Source organism: Antedon mediterranea, chromosome 2 (assembly GCF_964355755.1).
Source record: "Antedon mediterranea chromosome 2, ecAntMedi1.1, whole genome shotgun sequence".
NCBI classification, from domain to species: domain Eukaryota; kingdom Metazoa; phylum Echinodermata; class Crinoidea; order Comatulida; family Antedonidae; genus Antedon; species Antedon mediterranea.
Window position 1 is genome coordinate 13,104,331 of NC_092671.1, and position 21,176 is coordinate 13,125,506.

General features: G+C 33.6%; 2 protein-coding genes across 2 annotated transcripts; both read right to left on the reverse strand.

Moving 5' to 3' along the window:
• Positions 1 to 39: 39 nt before the first annotated feature.
• On the reverse strand, positions 40 to 9,842 carry LOC140040463 (puromycin-sensitive aminopeptidase-like). Its single transcript, XM_072086432.1, has 19 exons — positions 9,686 to 9,842; positions 9,143 to 9,224; positions 8,849 to 9,045; positions 8,626 to 8,733; positions 8,323 to 8,523; positions 8,019 to 8,149; positions 7,705 to 7,775; positions 7,506 to 7,549; positions 7,134 to 7,298; positions 6,718 to 6,822; positions 6,361 to 6,595; positions 6,099 to 6,232; positions 4,828 to 4,962; positions 4,442 to 4,661; positions 4,073 to 4,215; positions 3,924 to 3,980; positions 3,701 to 3,808; positions 3,246 to 3,398; positions 40 to 1,145 (listed from the first exon to the last, which is right to left on the reverse strand). Exons 1-19 carry the CDS (start codon positions 9,806 to 9,808, stop codon positions 960 to 962), a joined length of 2,598 nt encoding a protein of 865 aa, XP_071942533.1. The 5' UTR covers positions 9,809 to 9,842; the 3' UTR covers positions 40 to 959.
• Positions 9,843 to 10,078: 236 nt separating this feature from the next.
• LOC140039673 (tubulin polyglutamylase complex subunit 1-like) lies at positions 10,079 to 20,531 on the reverse strand. Its single transcript, XM_072085289.1, has 9 exons — positions 20,456 to 20,531; positions 14,183 to 14,273; positions 13,925 to 14,055; positions 13,490 to 13,553; positions 13,060 to 13,175; positions 12,804 to 12,939; positions 12,581 to 12,638; positions 12,170 to 12,253; positions 10,079 to 12,054 (listed from the first exon to the last, which is right to left on the reverse strand). Exons 1-9 carry the CDS (start codon positions 20,529 to 20,531, stop codon positions 12,037 to 12,039), a joined length of 774 nt encoding a protein of 257 aa, XP_071941390.1. The 3' UTR covers positions 10,079 to 12,036.
• Positions 20,532 to 21,176: the final 645 nt, after the last annotated feature.

Below are 21,176 nucleotides of genomic sequence, written 5' to 3' on the forward strand. Positions count from 1 at the left end.
TATATTTCATGTTGGCTGTTTCTGTCACTCTTGTTGAGTTGTTTTATAGTTAAATGAATAAAGTTACTGTTGAATAAAGTTACTGTTAAACAAAATACACTATGTTTTGTACTTATTTGCCCACTGTCCTTTAGTAAATATAATCAACATGTTGAATGAAGCATGGTAGTATTGAATCCTGTTGGCACTCTTGGACTTCAAAGCACAAAAATAAATTTAAGATTTATAGTATATGAATGTGCATATCAGCCAAAGCATTTTAAATGGAATTACACCCAAGGGATATTCAAGCACTGCATTGTGACTACCATGACTTGGCTATCAAATATTGATGAAGAAACATAATAGTAACAATAACGCCTTGTTTCTCTGCTACTACTTATTTTATTTTCATAATAGAAGTTACACATTACAAATGACACTGTGTCGAAAGCATTCACTTAAAAACAAATTTGGTTAAGTGATGCTAACAACATACATTATAAGGAATGTCTGATGAATAAACATGTGGGTTTTAATTGATGGTGGTCTTAAAATGATGCTGGATATATAAAAACAGGCTCTTCATACAAAAGTCCATTTGTGGGCCATCAATGACATTACTTGAAAACATATAATAAATGACTTAATTTCTTTAAACAAGAATTTCAATATATTCTATGCATCCATATCCATGTATTATCTCACACAAACAAATATTCATTGATTTCATCTAGTATAAAATCGTTTTCCTGTATTGAAGCACTTGATTGAAGTTCAGTCAACAATCGTATCAAAATAATTATTGAGCTCTTTGATAAAAATTTTTCACTTTGCATAAATTGTGAATTGGTTGTAAAGATGCAATATATAGTATATAAAATGAATGAAGTGAGAAGTAAGACAATTATTTAACTTTCTAAGTAGAACATTAATCTGTATATTTCAGAATAGATTGCAAATTTACTTTCCTTAATTTCTCAATAAACTTTGCTTTTGAGCCATTCCTTGATGGCACCCCCTTCACGGCTCAACCACGAAACATGCAGTCGAATATTCTCCAACGATTGTCGGACGGTTCTCGCAGCTGCTGGAGCAGGATGCTCTTTGAAAAATGTCTCAATTTCTTGCGCTTTCTCCTCGGTTACGAATCCCTCAGTAGTACACTGGAATGAAATTGTAACATCAAAATTGACATGTATTCTCTATTGCAATTAAATCCACATTTAGCTTAAGTCAATCCATGGATTAAGGAATAGAAGGATATGCATCAGTTTGAGATCAAAGCTTCCATGACTCTAGCCTACAGAGCGCGGACCGCTCACAATGTGACAAAATAACCGTCGTTGACAACAAAACGGTTGCGTGCCTAATATATTGTTTACTGCACATGCTCAACAACCTTTAACCTTGTTGGCTATGCTTTCGCGCGCATGATTAATATTTTATATTTTAAGCGCTAGCTGCTATGGCGACAAAACTTTATAAGACGAATTTATTATAACTTTTCTGAATTCAAATTAAACAATCTCCAAGAAATATTACAAGATTATTAATAAATGTAATTACATGTAAAATTACAAAATCAGCAAGATACTAGGCCCAGGCCTTATAGGCTTACTAGTAAACCCTGTGATTTGCAGACAATGCCCGACATTGATATAGGCCTAGGTAGGCCTATTGGTAGGCCAATCTTAAGTGTAGTAGCTACAATGTGATCTATATTCTCTTCTCGCCTCTTAGCATTCTGTTAACAATGAAACTGCATGAATGCTGACGCGAGTTGCACTCTCCCTCCTAACATCTGGTTTGAGTGGCATTTTATCTGGCTAGTATTAGGAGAGACTTCCTAGCAAGATGCTTGATTGCTCGCGAATTGCTGACTGTGTTCATCATCCTACACTCGTACATGATGATACTCCTCTCTCTATGCCTGCACCCCCTGCGGCTTCTACAGTCTCGGATGCTCTGTCTCCGGCAGTTCTGTAGGCCATCATGCAACAGTGAGAGCATAACAGAGGGACATGCCCTCTGTATTGTCCTCTCCTCTCAGTTCCATATATAGAACTGAAAATTGAGAATGCACTTCATCAGTCACACCTCCACTATCAATTCACATGCATCAGTTGCATGTGGTTGCATAGGTGTTGTATACAGGTAGTGCCAGCTAGGTGGCGAACACAGTCAACATTCTCGCCCCTTCGTTATCTCCACAAACATCACACCAGTAGCCACAGCAGAGCTGAAGGTAATGGATACACAAAGCTCGTTGTAACTTGTCTCCCACCGCCGACTAGTATCTAATCCGGTGCTACACTAGCTATTGTCGGTTTATCCAGGTAAGCTAGGCACGAAATAGACTACACAAACCAACAGTGGTGTTGGTAGTCTATGAGTGCTAGCTTACCTGGATAAACGCCCTCCCGCCGTCCCCTCAGACAAGAGGTCTTGCGAAATGATGATGGTGGTTTGTGGTGAGGCTCTCACTTGAGGCATAGTTCATGGACTATACCATTTGTGGAGAGGGGTGTTCAATGAAAATTTCTACTTTTCGAGGTATATCTCGCTCTTCAAGGAGAAAGGTTGTCATGGTTAAGCTTGCCTTGCGAAAACGAACGAGTGCTAGAGAGTAGCAGTAGAGTCAGTGGTGACGTATCGCAACTATACATAGCCAGTCAATTCGGATCAGGGATTGCAGTTTTCATTCAATTAGGCCCGGTGATTGGATGTCATGTGAATGACATAACCACTAGCCAATCACCAGGCACTACAATTTAAATATAATCACATCGATAATTAAGGAGATTTATGAAGAAACCACTTCTTAGCCATATATTAAAAACACGTTTGTTGTACGCAAGTACACAGGAACATACATGGTCAAATGCATAATTTAATATTCTATAGATTAGCGCAATTTTATGATAATATGATAATTCAAATATAAAAATAATACTTAAAATTTCCGGTCGTCAAAAGTGAACTTTTCGTAGTCCGATTGTGATGAAATTAAAACAGAATTGTTCAGCAATATATTGTTGATGTCAATTAATCATCGACGCAGACATGTCAATAGAACAATCAGACTGCGCATACGATTTCTACATGGCTACGTTCTATAGAGGGCCGCGGTTAGAGACACAGAGTTCAATGAGAGTGTTTGTTTGATTGGCAGCAGTGCTTAATATAGGCAAGCGCGTTGGAAAATCGTTTGATGCATATCCTTCTATTCTTTTATCCATGGTCAATCTCACAAGCTTACTTACTTTTACAAGTCTTGATATAAGGAATCCGCCAGTGTAGCGTTCAATTAGCTCAGGCCAACGATCCTGAAGGAACTGCCATGCCATTTCTCGTCCAGTTTTGGAACCAGTCACGCCAACAATTACAAACACTGTATCTTGAGACCGTACTTTATCCTGCAACATACAAACAAATGTTGATTTGATGAGTAAGTATATCAAATATTTGTTGTCAATTCATCTTTTAAACCATTGATTCTATTTATTTAGGTTTGACAAAATGTTGAATAATCTAAAACTGGTCTTATAGCAGAGTGACATCTTAACACAAAAATAACATGTTTAGGCAACTGGATTGGGACTCCCGACCTTGGTGTCTGAAATCTGGTATGTGCATGTGGAGCTCATGGCGCTTTGTGCATTAACAACTATATGTCTGCCTTAACCTGCCTAACAAGTAATGTCCTCTATTGTCTTACCGACATGGCGAAATCCAAGACCTTCTTAATCAACTGTGGGTCTTTGACTGCTCCTAGTGACCTCATGATACGCTCACGTTCTTCATGAAGATCTTGCTTATTGAATAACTATAATCAAATAAATTGTTTGATTAAAAAATGTGGAATTAACAGCATTGCAAAAATTGTTTTAACCAACTTTCAACTATTTTCACACTTCCTGTGTAACTTTTTGTGCACTTACTTCCAACATTGCATTGAAATCCTCTTCATTTCCATGTACAAGCACTGTATTATAAACCTAAATGAAATTTAAACAAGACAAATATTATTCACTTTAGTATTAACAATAGGGAAATAGGGTAATAGTAATACTGTAGTATAAGTACTTACTGGGGCTCTGAGATCAGCGGGCAAAATGTTTACATTACTGGCATGATCCTTAAAACGCTTTCTGGCTTCTTCCACAGCGTGCGGATGACCGTTACGTCCCATGATACGAATAACTAAACTTCTTAACAAGGCATCCAAATGTCCTAGGATAAAGCAATAAATATTCCAAAAATGCATTGTACAAATATCAATACATGCTATACTTACTAATCATAAAAGTAAATATTTTACATTTTAGGAATCTGATTTACAATAAGTCTATTAACAAAAACATATAAAAGATGCTTTTGATTAAAATTTTATCTTATCAAATTGTATTTTAAAGTTATTATTCATGTTATTCCATTATGCAATTGCCTGTGATCTTACCCTCTCCCTCTTTCTTTTCCCATCCAAGTCTTTCGTAGGTTTTCAAGAACAACTTAGTGACAAAGGTCTGAAGCAGTGTACTGTAGTCAGTGAAGGCTATCAGTGTAGCAAGTGCCCCAAGGTTAGAAGCAATATCACACCATACAGTGTAGTTAGTCTCAGACTCAAAGGCTTCCATAACTCGCAACGCATCAACCGTACTGGCTGCACCAGCTTTAGCCTGAAAACAAGTGTATTTAAAAAAAATAATAAAATACTGTTTTTGTGGGTTAAAAAATCATTAAGCTAAATATACAGCATAATAATAGTTCTTTAACTCACACTGTATATGTAATTTATCTAAAAAATAAAGTTAAATAACAATTTAAATATATACTTCTCTTTACCAATGCAAATAGATCGCTTTCCAAATTAAGTCTGTCTCTTGGAGGTAAGGAGCAATCTTTAATACTTGGTATCAAAGCATCCAACATTTCAGATGAGTAATGTGCACGGTAAAAACCAACTGCACCTGGATTTAGCTAAGATAAAAACAAAACTTTCATAAAAACTGTTTTTATTCACAATGAGTACTATTCGCAATGAGTACTATTTACCATAAGTACTATTCGCAATGAATACTATTCGCAATAAATACTATTCGCAATGAATACTATTCACACTGAATACTATTCACAATGAGTACTATTCGCAATGAGTACTATTCGCAATGAGTACTATTCACACTGAATACTATTCACAATGAGTACTATTATTCACAATGAATACTATTCACAATGAGCACTATTCGCAATGAGCACTATTCGCAATGAGCACTATTCATAATGAGTAATATTCGCAATGAGTATTATTCGCAATGAGTACTATTCTCAATGAGTACTATTCGCAATGAGTACTATTCGCACTGAGTACTATTCACACTGAATACTATTCACAATGAGTACTATTCACAATGAATACTATTCGCAATGAATACTATTCGCAATGAGCACTATTCGCAATGAGCACTATTCGCAATGAGCACTATTCGCAATGAGTACTATTCGCAATGAGTACTATTCGCAATGAGTACTATTCGCAATGAGTACTATTCGCAATGAGTACTATTCGCAATGAGTACTATTCGCAATGAGTACTATTCGCAATGAGTACTATTCGCAATGAGTACTATTCACAATAAAGACTATTCGCAATAAGTACTATTCGCAATGAATACTATTCACAATGCATCCTATTCACAATGAATAGAGTACACATTCTTATATACTGTCTGGTGTTACTCACCTTCACCCATCTTCCTTCTTTCATAAAAACTGTTTTTTCACAATGAATAGTATTCACAATGCATACTATTCACAATGAGTACTATTCACATTGAATACTATTCACAATGAGTACTATTCGCAATGAGTACTATTTACAATGAGTACCATTCACAATGAGCACTATTTACAATAAATACTATTCGCAATGAATACTATTTGCAATGACTGTTCACAATGAGTACTATTCACAATGAATATTATTCGCAATGAATACTATTCTCACAATGAATACTATTCACAATGAGTACTATTCACAATGCATACTATTCACAATGCATCCTATTCACAATGAATAGAGTACACATTCTCATATACTGTCTGGTGTTACTCACCTTCACCCATTTTCCTTCTGGAACATCAAGAGTAACAGAATCTGAAGCTGTGCTTAGAACAAATTTATGAGCCACTTTTGAAGGATTGTCACTGGTTATGACAGATATTGGTACTTCCCAAAACTTTTCTTCTCCTGCAAGACAATGCCAAAAATGTTAAAAAATTACAACACTAGGCCGAAACAATTTGGTTTACAGTCACCCAAACATATTTCCAGAGTGTGAACTCTGATTAGCTTGGACGTAAATTTATATGTGATACCTGATTGTGGTTGAATTGCATTGAACTTTGACTGAGAGACAGTCAAGACACGAGATGAACCTTCTTGTTTTGAGGTTACTTTAAGAACGGGGAAACCCATCTCTTTTGTCCATGCATTCATGATACGTCCAACTGGTTTCGATGATGCTTTTTCTAGACTCTCCCAAAGATCTTCGGTGAATGCATTTGAGTATTTGAATTTGGTAAGGTACTGATTCAATCCAGTTTTGAAGTCCTGAATGCAATGAAATACTTATTTTTTTATGTGACATGTTAAAACAATTAATGCAATGCAGATTTGTTTTTTAACATGAATATAAAAAAAAGTGCATTATGAATAAGTTATTTATCACTTACATCATCTCCTATATAGTCATGTAACATTCTGATAATAGATGCGCCTTTGCTGTATGAGATCAAATCAAAGATTTCATCAATTTCATCAGGATGTCCAACTGGAACCTACACATGATTCAAATTAAGATAAATTAATTGAAAAAGAGTACTTACTACATTTCAAAACCAGTTTAAGAAGTTCAGAATCTCATAAATTTAAAAACACTCAAAACTTATAGATAGAACATGAGATGCGGTTACAGTTTTCAGTTAAATGAACAAGGGGCAGTATATGTATATAATATACTTTATAACACTACAACCCACCTTCATTCAGGGACACATTTAATACTGCTACTGTACCTTTTTACCACCAACAGATAAAAGTTCACAGCAATGAATCATTATTATAATAGATAATATTATAAAATACATACTTCAATTGGATGACTGTTTTTGAGGGCATCTAAATTAAGAGCTCTGGTGTAATCTGTTGTAACAAACTGCGTCCATATGTCATACTCAGGAAAACAGTGGTCTACACACAGGTACTCAATCCAGGATGCGAATCCTTCATTCAACCATAGATGTGTCCACCATTCCTAAAACGAACACAGTATTCAATCAAGTATATTGCATTTATCAATATTCAGTCACATTTATTCAGCAATATAATTATTTACATTGTTACAGGGATCTTAATTGTCTGTTGTCGTAAGACCATTTGAAGAAAAAGAATATCAATAAATGTTTATAAATATGTAGCCATAGTTTTTTTTATATATATTATCATAAGAAAAAATAATTACCATAGTTACAAGGTTTCCAAACCATTGATGAGCAATTTCATGTCCTATATTGAAAATATTAAAATCAAAAAGTTTACAAGGATGCGATAACGAAAAGCTGTGTCGCATACTAATAAAGATTGTTTAATAAGAAGTAATGCGTTTACATTCAAATAATGTTAGTTTGGTATGCAAGAAAAAAAAATGTAATAATAATTACCAACAACTAAAGCAACCCACTGCTTGGCAGATGAGGATGAGTTCTTTGGATCTATTAACAAAGCAGTTTCTCTAAAAGAGAGAAAGTTTTTAATTATAATATTAATTATCTCATACTATATTGCACATCAGATTTCATTGTGCACTAAAGGTCAGCTTTCAAATAGTGGGTTAGTATCTTTAGATTTGTGATTTCTCATTGGAGTCCTTATATGTGGAGTAGCTTTACGTTAGAGAGTTGAGTAATTGGTTTGCCCTATTCTGATTTCATTTTGTACTTTATATAATTGAATTTTTTATATTATTCTTTCCTACCTGTAGGTGACTAGTCCCCAGTTTTCCATGGCACCTGCAGCGAAGTCGGGTATAGCAATCAGATCCATTTTTGGAAGTGGATAAGCAATTCCAAAATAGTTATTGTAAAAAGGAAGTGTCTTTACTGCAACCTGTAAAGAAAGATAGTCTTGATATACTTTTTGGTAAAATGTGTAAAGAGACTGAACACATTGAGTATTAGACATCTTGGTCTGTACCTGTATATCTATATACAACACATTTTAGCCAATATCTGGGTAAAACAAAGAAAATATAAAAATACTCTTGGAAATTTTTCCCCTACCTGCAATGCAAAGTCGCCCTGTTCTTTCTTATTCACTGGTGTATAGACTCGCACCAATACACCATCTGACGTAGTATTTTCTACATAATCAAAGTCACCCACTATGAACGCTAGCAGATATGTGGACATAATTGGTGTTCGAGCAAATGTTACTTCTCTCAAATTTGCATCGGTGGAGAGTGCTTTATCCTCTATGACATTCTGAAAGAGGTAACAATATTACAAAATACATAGGAATTCAATTAACCTTTTCATAACACAAAATTGGAAAGCGTTTTATTTTAACATCAATGTAAAACTCACCATGTTTGATAGGGCAACCTTGCTTTTCGGTACTATAAGTTTGATATCAAAAGTTGCTTTTACTGCTGGCTCATCCCAACAAATGAAGGCACGGCGTGCATCAGTAGCCTACAAAAACATGAAGCACTTTTAATATGAAATATGGTTAAATGAAATTGAATGATTTATTCTAAAAAACAAAATAGAATTATATATGGTATGAGATTAGAGAGTAAGCAAGTACCTCAAATTGAGTAACAGCACAAACTCTATCTTCCCCATCAACTTGATACTTGCTTCGATAGAACCCCTTCATCTTATCATTTAATTCACCAACATATTGAAGATGAATTTCTGCAGGTCCAGGTGGCAAATTGCTTGGAAATTCAAAGGTGACTGTCTCATCATCCACCCTTGGAGTTATTGCACTTGGTATAATATCTAATATTATTATAATATAAAATTGGTTATAAGCAAGCTTACTGTAGTTTTTTTATTTAACGTAACCATATTTTAACAACTTTTTTCAGTTTCTTACCATTTCCACCTGCCTTGAAGATTACACTTGAGATTTTTATATCCACAGAATTTAAGGTAACTATTGATGTTTCATTCTTTACCTGAATAAAATAAAAAAAATGTATCCTTGCACATTTATTTAGTGACTAACTAAATTCTATTTTGTGTTATCTTATATATAGGCTAGACTAGGCCCTTATAGCCTACTAATTATATTATATTAAGGCCCAAATTATTTATTATCACATATATAATTATCAAATTTATTTATTATCATATTACCATAAGATGCCTGGCTATTTGCCGAGTGAGCCTGGGGATATGCCTGTCCTAGCCAGGTTACTACTACACTAGACCCAAGCCTAGGCCGCCCTAGAGGCTAGTAGATTTCCAGGCTAGTGTAGTATTAGGGCCTAGGGCCTAGGCCCCTACGCTATTGCCTAGCTAGGCTAGGACTAGGCTAGATAGTAGTATGCCTAGGCCCTATAGGCTAGCCGGGATAGCTAGGCCTAGCCTAGGCCTAGTTAATAAAATAAGTTAGGCCTAGAAATTAAACACTCACAACAACAGTTATGACTTCTTTTCCATTGAATGTAAAAGCATCAAGATCTGGTTGAAGTTCAAGGTAATAATTTTCTGGAACAAGATCAAGTGCAAGACGATTAAAAGCCTTCTTTTCTGCCATTTTAGAAGCAATACTTCCTCGATTTCTTCTCTCTGAAAATTCACAAGAACACAAGAGGGCGCATGGTGCTCGAGCAAGTTGTTCCAGGGTGTAACTCCAAAAACGCGTTAACAAACGCGTCAGCTTTTTCTATTTTAAGTTAATCAGGAGGCAAATTGACTGGCTCCTATTTTGTTTCAATTTCAATTTTTATTTTAGACAAACTGTCCATATGATAAATAATACAAAGAAAAGAAATACATTGGATTGGATTCTGTAACAACCAACATTAACAAAGAATGAAGAAAAGAGGACCAAGAATTATTCATTGACATTTATTCCATCAATATTCAACCAGTATAATACAATTTCTTTTTTTGCTTTTTATTATTCTGGTAAGAAAACTGTAAATTGATAGCCTCAAATATTCATAAGATTGATGTATTGACTTTATTCGAAATTCTCATGAAACAATATAAAAATATACATAAATACTAATATTTTTAGTTTGATGTAATGCTTACCACAAATCAAGAACAAACACTTCATTTGTAATGGTATGTAGGCCTAATTTTTAAAATACAAACCTACACTTTTAGCTAAATTTAGTAGGAAAATGTTAAGCCTTGTTTCAAACTGGATTTACTGGAAATGGTAAAATTAATTATTTCTAGTAGGTTGAAGGTCATGTTTTACTCAACCCAATAAATTATTATTTCAGTATATCCATATATTCGCATTATTGCTCCATTCACAGGACCCACAAAGCATTAATAAAAATATATTTATTATACATATAATTTTTGGGATACATTTAAAGAACATTAACTAATTTTTTATTTGTGACCATAATTGCTTAATTATACAAAATTAATATAAAAAAAATACTATTGGCCAGAGGCCTAAAGTTAAGTCAGGCAAGGTGCCCGAAGAGGAGTATGCTTTAATGCATTTTTTATTTTTATCATAACATAATTGAAGTTGTTTACAATTTAAAACATCATAATACATTTTCAAAACTAGGCTTAGTGTCAATACTAATAAATAATTCATTTATTTATTTAGTATAAATATGTAACTAATGAATGTAAACATAAATAATGTAATTATTGAGCAATGATTATTGTATCTTTAAAACAAAAATATTAGTGATCTAAAAAGGTGTCTGAATTAATGTGAAATATTTTTTTCACTCAATTAACATGACCTAAAATATTGATGGGCATATGTATCTCTTCACCTGACGACGCTCATCTGCTGCAAGAGGATCTGGATTCTCTTGTGGGATGGGCTGAGACATGGAAACTTTCTTTAAAAATAAGCAAATGTAAATCTTTGTGTATCACTCTGAAAACAAAGCCTATTATAACCAAATACAAGTTGAATGATCAGGAATTAGATTGTGTTAATTCTCAAAGGGATTTAGGAGTTTTAATTGATAGTAAGTTAAATGTTTGTTTACATGTTAATTATGTTGTATCTAAGGCAAATAGAATGCTGGGTTTGTTATGGAGGAACTGTAGATTCATGGGCAATGGTGGAGCATTAATATCATTGTACCGTTCAGTCGTGCGCCCCCACCTGGAATACTGTTCAGTCATTTTTAATTCAATTTCTTGTACTCAATCTCAGCGTATTTATAATGTTCAGAACAAATTCATTAGATTCCTTACTCGCACTTGTCCTAATTTTTATGTTTCTCTTTTTTCTCTTGAAAATCGTAGAGTTGTTTTTAATATGGTTTTTTTATACAACTCATTCAATTCCGTTTATGATTGTCCTCTTGTTGCTTTGTTTAAGTTGAATACACCAACTCGTACTCGCAGCAAGTGTTTGCTTCACGTTCCTTGTGGTCGTGTTGAATGCACAAAACGAGGTATTTTATTTAATAGGTTACTTGTTACTTGTTTGGATATTGATTTATTTTATGATAGTTTAAATGTATTTAAGGGTAAAATTGTTAAATGTCTTTAATGTTGTGATCTTTGTTTATGTTTTTGTTGTTTATTTGAATATATTTTATAGTTTATTATGTTTAGATTCAACCTGTTAGTGGCGGTTTCATCGCTGTTGGTTGACAACTGAATAAAATAAAAAATAAAATAATACTGTAAGCCGTAACTAAATCAATGTTGGACCAGCTTGTTAAGTCATTTAGCAAGTTTAAAGAAAATATGAAGACACCTCTCAGACCTATCTCAGTGAACATATTCAATGATAACATTGCCGGTCAGTTACATAAGCTTTAATTATCGAAGTGGTTTTATCTGTGAAGAAAAAATATAATATTTATAGGATTTAAGAAGTACCTGTACATTATTTTTTACTGCTTTCAATTTGTGCATATTTTATTTTTTTTTGCATATTCCAAAATTAACTTACATTATCAATGTATACTGAAGCAGACTTATCAACAAACTCTTCCAGCTTCATTATAGATCCTTGATCTTTTCCTAAATATATTGCCTAAAAAAAAGTTATGACGGTAAATTATTAATTCACTATGCCCTCAATGAATAATAATTGGATGGCAAACATTAGGTACATGTACAAGGTTTGTTTAAAAACAATTACTTTCTTTTAAAAGGGCGAGTTCAATACACATACTTGCATGCACCAAAGACTTCTTATTTCCAAATTTTGAGAAAATATAATTTATAAAAGATAGAACTGTAGGTTAAGTTTCAAAATAATTCAAAAAATATTATCCTAATAGGATATTATTTTTTGGTCCTGGGCCTATTTTATAATCGGGATCATTAACTTGAAGAAACAGTTACACTCAGTACTTACACTATTCATGGCTTTCTCTAATTCTTTTGATCCCAGCATAGATCCTGCCTCTAGCACACTAGTATTACAATAAAAAATGTAAAAACACATTCAGACAATTGTTCACCAGTTTAGAGAATTACAGTAGGAAATTTCAAAATAAGAACATTTGTAAAAAAAAATAGAAAACAGTAATTCTTATCCTGTAAAAGTCAAGAAGTAAAATTAAGAACAAAATACGTACTATGTTTGTGTAGATGAAGGAATGGCGAGGGAACATGCTAGTTGTTTAAGTGCACTCGTGCATAAACAGCGGTTGGCCGAGTTGCTTGCATTAATGTCCATGACCTTATACAGATTTGTAGTTTCACTAATGTATTCTAAAACATTTTAAAGAGATTCTGTATATTATTTATTCAAGAATTAGAAGCATGCCATTAGCGACAATTAATTAAAAATATACAGTATTAACTTAATCAAAATGAACGATGAAAACTTACCAGTGAATACAAAACATGCAAGCACTCCAGAATGAAAGATCTGAAAAGAGACCACCTCATAATCACGACAACAGATCTTCTTGATCAACTTCTCAATTTGCACACTTGGAACATCTCTAAAGAAAGGTGCCATGTAGTAAATTAAAAAAAAAAACTCATTTAAAATATCACATAGGACAAATCAAAGATGCTGTTAGCACTGTGTCGTAAGATAAATCTAAGTAAAGCTAAACTAATACAGTGTTTTATCTGGTACCGTACACTGTGTAACATATTTACAATGGTTCCACGTAGCATTGCTTACAACGGATATTTATGGAAGTGACTATCCGGATTTACCAGTTGTAACTTTGCTATGTTACATAGTGTCCCAGTTAAACATTATCTTTAACCTTTGTAAAAAAATTATGTTAGCAGAATAGTGACATACTTGCAAATCATGCTCAGCAAATCATGAAAGGCAGTTCCAGAAAACATTTTTCCCTTCTTCTGAGCTAAGGAAAAGCAAAATGTAAAACATTATAAATAAGAGTCACCCTCATATAAGATTACATTTTGTTGGAATTGCAATAAGGTAGTGTGTAAGTAGGCTAATGCTAAAATGATATAAGTTGTCATGCATAAAGACAATAGGCAATGTGGTAAAAAGAGGTCTAAATATAAACAGTCTTAGTGCTTAGTTTATAATTTGCAAAATGCTAGTAGAACCTATAAAGTGGTTTAATCCGCTAGCTGCTATACTTTACTTTATAAAAAAGGCAGTTTTTAAACAAAATTCTCATAAAAAATATGTCATTCAAATTTTTTTAATTACAACATTTATAGGTTTGAGATAAAATGCTGGCTGTATCAAATATCAACATACCTGTGCTTGGATACAAAATGTCATAAGCCGCGATAACATTACTCTCAAATGTAACTCGACTGTAGTGAGATAATGTCAACTCCTGATAGGCACGTCTAATGCGGTTGGATTTGTGATCCATGTTTTCAAAGCTACAATACAGTGAAAGGAGAAGATCAATCAAATAATTATGAAATTATTTCAAGATTAAGGTCAAATATACAAAATATGATAACAATATATTTAGTAAGATTAGGAGATTCAGTTTACTTTACTTACTGTTGAGCAAGAAATCCCAAAGCATCTTCAGGTTGATTTTCTACCAGCTTTGTTAATGCATATCTCATCTGTTTTGTTACACCATTTTTTTCTACAATATAATAAACATATTGAAAACATTTAGTACTAGGAGTAGGCCTAGTGCTTTTGTTTTAAATCTTTGTAGTAGGCCTACATTACTAATACTACTTAATATTCAGAAACAGGAATCCAAGTATGAAGTCAATAATTAAAATAATTCTTGTCGTTTTATAGCTAGGTAGACTTTATATTTATTAAGGACTAGACCTTTGATATATTTCTCCAAGTAAGTTTACTCTATAAAGCGAAGACACGATAAACACTGTCTGTGCCGGTCATACAGTACTAATCTACACCTGGTAGGCTTGTGGAAATTCAACTTCTATACATTTTTTTTTTCTAATCCAGAAACAAGTTAAAATCAGTAAAATCATAAAGATATATTTTCCCCCTGAAAAAATAATTTTTTAAATGTTTTTGTTGAATATGCTATTGTCACATAATAGTATTCAAAAAGTGGATCTAAACAAAATTATTTACCTGAAAAAACTGTAATTAACAAAAAAAATGGACTGGAATTCAATGGTTTTTTTGTTCAATTTTAACCATTTATCTTTTTATATATTCATATAAATAAAAACATTCTTTTTTTATTTGATTTTCTACAGAAGTATTTAACTTTTTCAAAATTGTTCAAAGATTTTTTTTACAAATCTTTATTTTTTGATGTTTTTGGGGACAATACACATTGAATTTATGCTTTGACCAGAAAAAACCTCACACAACATCAAGTTGGCCCCAAGTCAAGTTGGCCCCAAGTCAACTCGGCCTCACGTCAACTCGACCAAAAAATAATCGGTCAACTCGGCCCCGTTATAGTATGGAACGCAAAAAGTGCAAATGAAGGGGATTGATAAAATAATATTTCTTCACAATTTTTTAACTATGAATAATTAGACAATATATTTAGCAAAAAAAATAGGAATGATTTCACCAACTTTTATTTATTTACGTTTAATAAAATTTCCAATCGCACAATTGAAAACAATTCGTAGCTGCGCCTCCCTGCGCCTTTGGCAGCTTTTTCGATATCTACAACTGCTACGTGTTTTCGCTGACCGGGGGATTCCCCCTTTTTTGATTTACTAAAATGCGGTACCTGCACGTGTTTTTGTAACGCGCGGGTACTTCTATTCATATCGGAAATGAGTTCATTTTTTTATATGATATTATTTAATTATATTATATTTTTTATTTCTTCATTTTTTTTAAAGCGTGGATAGTAAGAATCATAATAATATTAAGCACTTTTTGCGTTCCATACTTTATTGTGGCCGAGTTGACCGATTAGTTTTTGGCCGAGTTGACGTGAGGCCGAATTGACGTGAGGCCGAGTTGACTTGAGGCCGAGTTGACGTGGGGCCGACTTGACGTGGGGCCGACTTGACTTTGGCCGAGACGGTTTGGGGCCGACTTGACCACCTGCACCCGACCCAGGCCAAAAAACGTCATTTATCACAGAGGGCGGTCTTCAGTTTCAGAACTAACCTTAGGCCCCTAATCAGTATTTTGACATTTTTCACGTTAAAAATGTATAGGCCTAATCCGTACAATTAAATATCACAATAACATTAAATATAATTTTAGCATATACTTGATAACATTTCACTTCATAAAGTCCTACCGGATCCTACCGGGCGTAGATTAGTATGACCCGTCTGTCCTGGATCGCTAGCTGCTATAGCCTATGCCATACTCCCGGGGAACAGACGATCGGGACCACGGTCGATCGGGCCCAGAAAACGTGGGCCTTGATCGTCTTACCAGTTGGGCCCGATTGTCCAGTGTTTTCAGAACCACTTTGGGCCCGATCGTCTTACCAGTTGGTCCCGATCGTCTTAGCGTTGGGCCCAATAGTCTTTTGTGGATCGATCCTCTTTTGTGTTATATAAAATAATGTGCCACATTTCATCATTTTTCATTCCTAGTGCTAGTGTCAACGTGCTTTTCTTGCGTAAATTAAGATTTTAATTAAAAAGGTTAATTAGATTTTTTTCTGATTTTATCATAATTTTCCCCTAGGCCTAATTAACACGGATTACGGTCGAAGCGGCCGCCAACTAAAGCGGCCGCTAGTTCAATAACGGTAATACATATGGAACGCCGTGTGCGCTTTGATTGTCGTTGTTTTGTAATCTTTGATTGTCATTGTTTCGACAGGTTTTCTTTACCTCGGACGTAAATAACAATCTACATTATTATGTAATTTATTCTCTTTTTTTTTACAGATTGAATGTGATACGCGTACGTTCTTTTAAACGAAATGGCGAATCGATGATTACTTATTTTAACTGTTCTAAATGATATACATATGTTTAATAAAGTCTATAAAATACATTGTGGTGTTTATATTGTATTTGTATATTAATATAATATAATAATAAGCCAATTATTAAGAATTATATATAAATAAACCAATCAATAAAGTATATCAAAATATATAAATATATTAATAATTAAAAATATTTGTTATTGTATATTAATTAATTAGTAAAGTAACTAGAAGTGTTCGCAATCATAATTTAATTACAATAACATGATGACAGAAATTTATTTAATATCCTACACTATTTTATTACTTCAGATATTTAAATATTGATCAATTGAAAATGAGTTTTAAATACTAAAATAAGATGAAAGTGTCTGTTTGATACGGTAATTAATTACGCGAATTTCTGCTAATAACTCGACTGACGGCCAGCAATAGTGCTGCTGCACATTAGGTGCGCGTCCCATGTTGCTTTATTGAAAACACAAACAATGTATTACAATGGAATAACACTTAAATGTATAACACACCCTATTACTAATAATAAAAACCAAGATTCGATAGTACAGTATGTAAATGAGATATAAATATTCGGCAATACCGTACGTAAATTATTATTGCAATACTGTATAAAGATTCGATAGTATGTAAACAAGATATAAATATTCGGCAATACCGTACGTAAATTATTAATGCAATACTGTATAAAGATTCGATTAAGTCTGTAAATGAGATATCAAGATTCGGCAATACCGTACGTAAATTATTAATGCAATACTGTATAAAGATTCGATAGTATGTAAAAATGAGATACTGTATAAAGATTCGGCAATACCATACGTAAATTATTAATGCAATGCTGTATAAAGATTCAATAGTATGTGAACGAGATATAAAGATTCGGCAATACCGTACGTAAATTATTAACGCAATACTGTATAAAGATTTGATAGTATGTAAAAATGAGATATAAAGATTCGGCAATACCGTACGTAAATTATTATTGCAATACTGTATAACGATTCAATAGTACATATGTCAAATGAGATATCAAGATTCAGCAATACCGTACGTAAATTATTATTGCAATACTGTATAAAGATTCGATAATATGTATTGTAAACAAGATATAAATATTCGGCAATACCGTACGTAAATTGTTATTGCAATACTGTATAAAGATTCGATAGTACATATGTCAAATGAGATATCAAGATTCGGCAATACCGTACGTAAATTATTAATGCAATACTGTATAAGGATTCAATAGTATGTAAAACGAGATATAAAGGTTCGGCAAAATATATTTCGATAGTTAATACTAATAGTAAATACAAATAAAATATACATTGATTTATCGGCAGGCAAACTTAATTATTATAGAAATATAAAGATTTGATAGCTGTAACTCAACTCGCCATAGGCCATGGTGTTGACAACGATAATCAAAGATTAAAGCGCACATGGCGTTCCATACAAATGACGATATTAAACTGGCGGCCGCTTTGGTTGGCGGCCGCTTCGACCATACTCCGGCCTAGCTAGGCTACTCTACTATAGTAGGGAATTACGATCATCTCGGTCGCGTTTCATTTCAGTCGCGTGTCAATTAAGGTCAATTTTCAACAATACCGATCGTGGTGTATGGCGCGTCAATTATGCATAAAGCATACGAAAATGGATGCTATTGTAGGATTGAGACTTAACTGTCCGATTTAACTCTCTTTCAGCACTCGGTACGTGTAGCAGTTTATTATTTATTTATAAACCTGTTTGCATTTGTAACGATTTTTATCTATATTTTAAGGACACAACAAGTAGCTTACGAAGACGACTCTAATAGGTTAATAATTATGAATGAGTAAATTGGGAATATTTGTTTGGTGCCAGTTAAAATCAGTGAGAGACTTTACTGAGCTTTTTTATACACTATATTGCACTGAAAGATATTATTACGATTATGTATGTAATGTAACATTTTTTTAAAGCATAATGCATTGACGTGTCGCATTATGTCATTATGCCTAATATAATCCCTGTTTATTAAGAGTGTTGCAAATACTTCAACTCTACCTCTTAATCGGGCTGCTGCATGAAGAGAGTCAGAATGTTCACATCACAATGGAATTAGTTCATCGCGAAGATGTTGACCGGCTTCAGCGACAAGCTTACCGACGTGCAACTAGAACGCTCTTACGCCTCTGGGACGAGTATCGCGCAGGCCAACGATCAGAGAGATCGCTCCTTAAGCTGGATCGCGCGTTATATCAAATGATGTTCGTGATTTGTAGATGAGATAGATGTAAATAAATAGATAAATTAAATAACGTCTGTAGATGTAAATAGAGGTGAACATTGTTAATAAAAAAAACAGTAAATACATAGATACATTAAATAACGTTTGTAGATGTATTGTAAATAAAAAGGTTTCAATTTGAATGATGAATGTAAACATTTGTATATGCGTTTTTGTTTTAAAAATTAAAGGATTGAATTGAAAAACAGTGTGAATCGAGGTTGTTTTGCATTACATTAACGTATCTATGTTTTGTTTTTAAATATATGTAAATATTTGTGTATATGTTTTTGTTTTAAAAATAAAAAGATTGAATGATCATTGACAAAAGTGTAAAGTGAGTTTGTATGTTATTTTTCCCGTCAGAAACAAATAGAATATTTACAAAATATATCAAAATATATTGCTTATAGGCCTAAAAACATTTAAAAAAAAGTTAAACTAATATTAATAACATACTGTTTTTACAATTTTATTTAAATATAATGATTATTATATAAAATCATTTTTAAATAAACACCTAAAAAGAGACTACACTTCGATCTTTAATTAGAGCTTACAGTGTACAGTACTGCATTGAGCGGCGTTCCATAGAAATCGCCGGTTCGATTTCCCGGAAGCGCGACCGAAATGAAACGCGACCGAGATGATCCGATACCATAGTAGGTAGGGTGCAGGTCAAGTCGGCCCCAAACCGTCTCGGCCAAAGTCAAGTCGGCCCCACGTCAAGTCGGCCCCAAGTCAACTCGGCCTCAAGTCAACTCGGCCTCAAGTCAACTCGGCCTCACGTCAACTCGGCCAAAAACTAATCGGTCAACTCGGCCACAATAAAGTATGGAACGCAAAAAGTGCTTAATATTATTACGATTCTTAGTATCCACGTTTTTAAAAAAATGAAGAAATAAAAAATATAATATCATATAAAAAAATGAACTCATTGCCGATATGAATAGAAGTACCCGCGTGTTACAAAAAACACGTGCAGGTACCGTATTTTAGGAAATCAAAGACGGAGGCCTACGTTCCACCATTTGGCCATAGAAAAAATGATCGTACATCGTTTTTGTGCATGATTTGCGTTTTAAAAAAAGGGGAATCCCCCGGTCAGCGAAAACACGTAGCAGTTGTAGATATCGAAAAAGCTGGCAAACGCACTACAGGGAGGCTCAGCTACGAAATGTTATTAAACGTAAATAAAGGAAAGTTGGTGAAATCATTCCTATTTTTTTTGCTAAATATATTATTGTCTAAATAATAATATTCAATTATTCATTAAAAGTCAGAATTATTCATAGTTAAAAAATTGTGAAGAAATATTATTTTATCAATCCCCTTTATTTGCACTTTTTGCGTTCCATACTTTAATGGGCCGAGTTGACCGATTATTTTTTGGCCGAGTTGACGTGAGGCCGAGTTGACTTGCGGCCGAGTTGACTTGAGGCCGACTTGACTTGGGGCCGACTTGACTTTGGCCGAGACGGTTTAGGGCCGACTTGGATCGAAACCTAGTAGGTAGGCTAGGCCTATAGACTAGAGACTAGCTATACCTCAAATAGGCTATTTATTAGGATAGGCTTAAGCTGGTTGGTTCAGTATCCCTATATATTATTAAATTATAATAAAATACCAAGAAATTCTTTATCCGAGTCCTCTTTTTCGTTTCTTGAACTTTGGCGTCTGCTGCTGCTGCTGCTCCGATCCATTCGAAATGTTGTAAACAAAACAAAGATTATGGAACGCCACGACTGCCTTCAGCACGTTCCTATACATTATCAAAAAATACATCTTCATCTATATATAAATTTACGTAAGGGCAAAATTCGATAAATCGCAGTTTATTTCTAGAATTTTTAGTCGATGGTATATAAAGTTGGTTCGTACTTTCGGTACTGATTTTAACCATCTGATGTAACCATGTTTACTAATTAAATTGAGTTAGATAATTAGTTATTGACAATTAAAACGAATTTAGGTTCAACGATTTGCCCCAAATAGGGTGTTTCGTGGTCGTGGTATACACTGTCTAATGGATGTCTAACTTGAAAAATACCCGCAGACAATAATGCAAGGATGCTTCGCATTTTCCTATCTCCTCCTACGATAATTGTTTTTAATAGCTGAAAACCGGTTGAACAGCTCGAGTACAGCATCATAATGTTGAAGACAGGCCGATTTTCTTTAAAAAATACTATTTTGATAGATTTAATATACGTTTATACAAATGTTTTGATCTGCGATAAATGGAACATTCCAATCTCTGTTCCACAAGTGTCTATTCCCTCAGGCGTCGTAAAGACAAGTACTGTACAGTCATAACAGAAATTCGATACATTTTTTTCCAATCTGTG

What these genes read in the sequence shown, in the direction of transcription:
- LOC140040463 (XM_072086432.1), bottom strand. Translation starts at nt 9,808, where the DNA reads ATGGCAGAAAAGAAGGCTTTTAATCGTCTTGCACTTGATCTTGTTCCA. An exon ending in TTGGAAACCTTGTAACTATG is followed by an intron (nt 7,299 to 7,505) that starts GTAATTATTTTT and finishes TGTTCGTTTTAG; the next exon opens with GAATGGTGGACACATCTATG. An exon ending in TCTTGGATTTCGCCATGTCG is followed by an intron (nt 3,399 to 3,700) that starts GTAAGACAATAG and finishes TGTATGTTGCAG; the next exon opens with GATAAAGTACGGTCTCAAGA.
- LOC140039673 (XM_072085289.1), bottom strand. Translation starts at nt 20,531, where the DNA reads ATGGATCGGAGCAGCAGCAGCAGCAGACGCCAAAGTTCAAGAAACGAA. An exon ending in TGCATGTTTTGTATTCACTG is followed by an intron (nt 12,940 to 13,059) that starts GTAAGTTTTCAT and finishes AAAATGTTTTAG; the next exon opens with AATACATTAGTGAAACTACA. An exon ending in TAGAGAAAGCCATGAATAGT is followed by an intron (nt 12,254 to 12,580) that starts GTAAGTACTGAG and finishes ACTTTTTTTTAG; the next exon opens with GCAATATATTTAGGAAAAGA.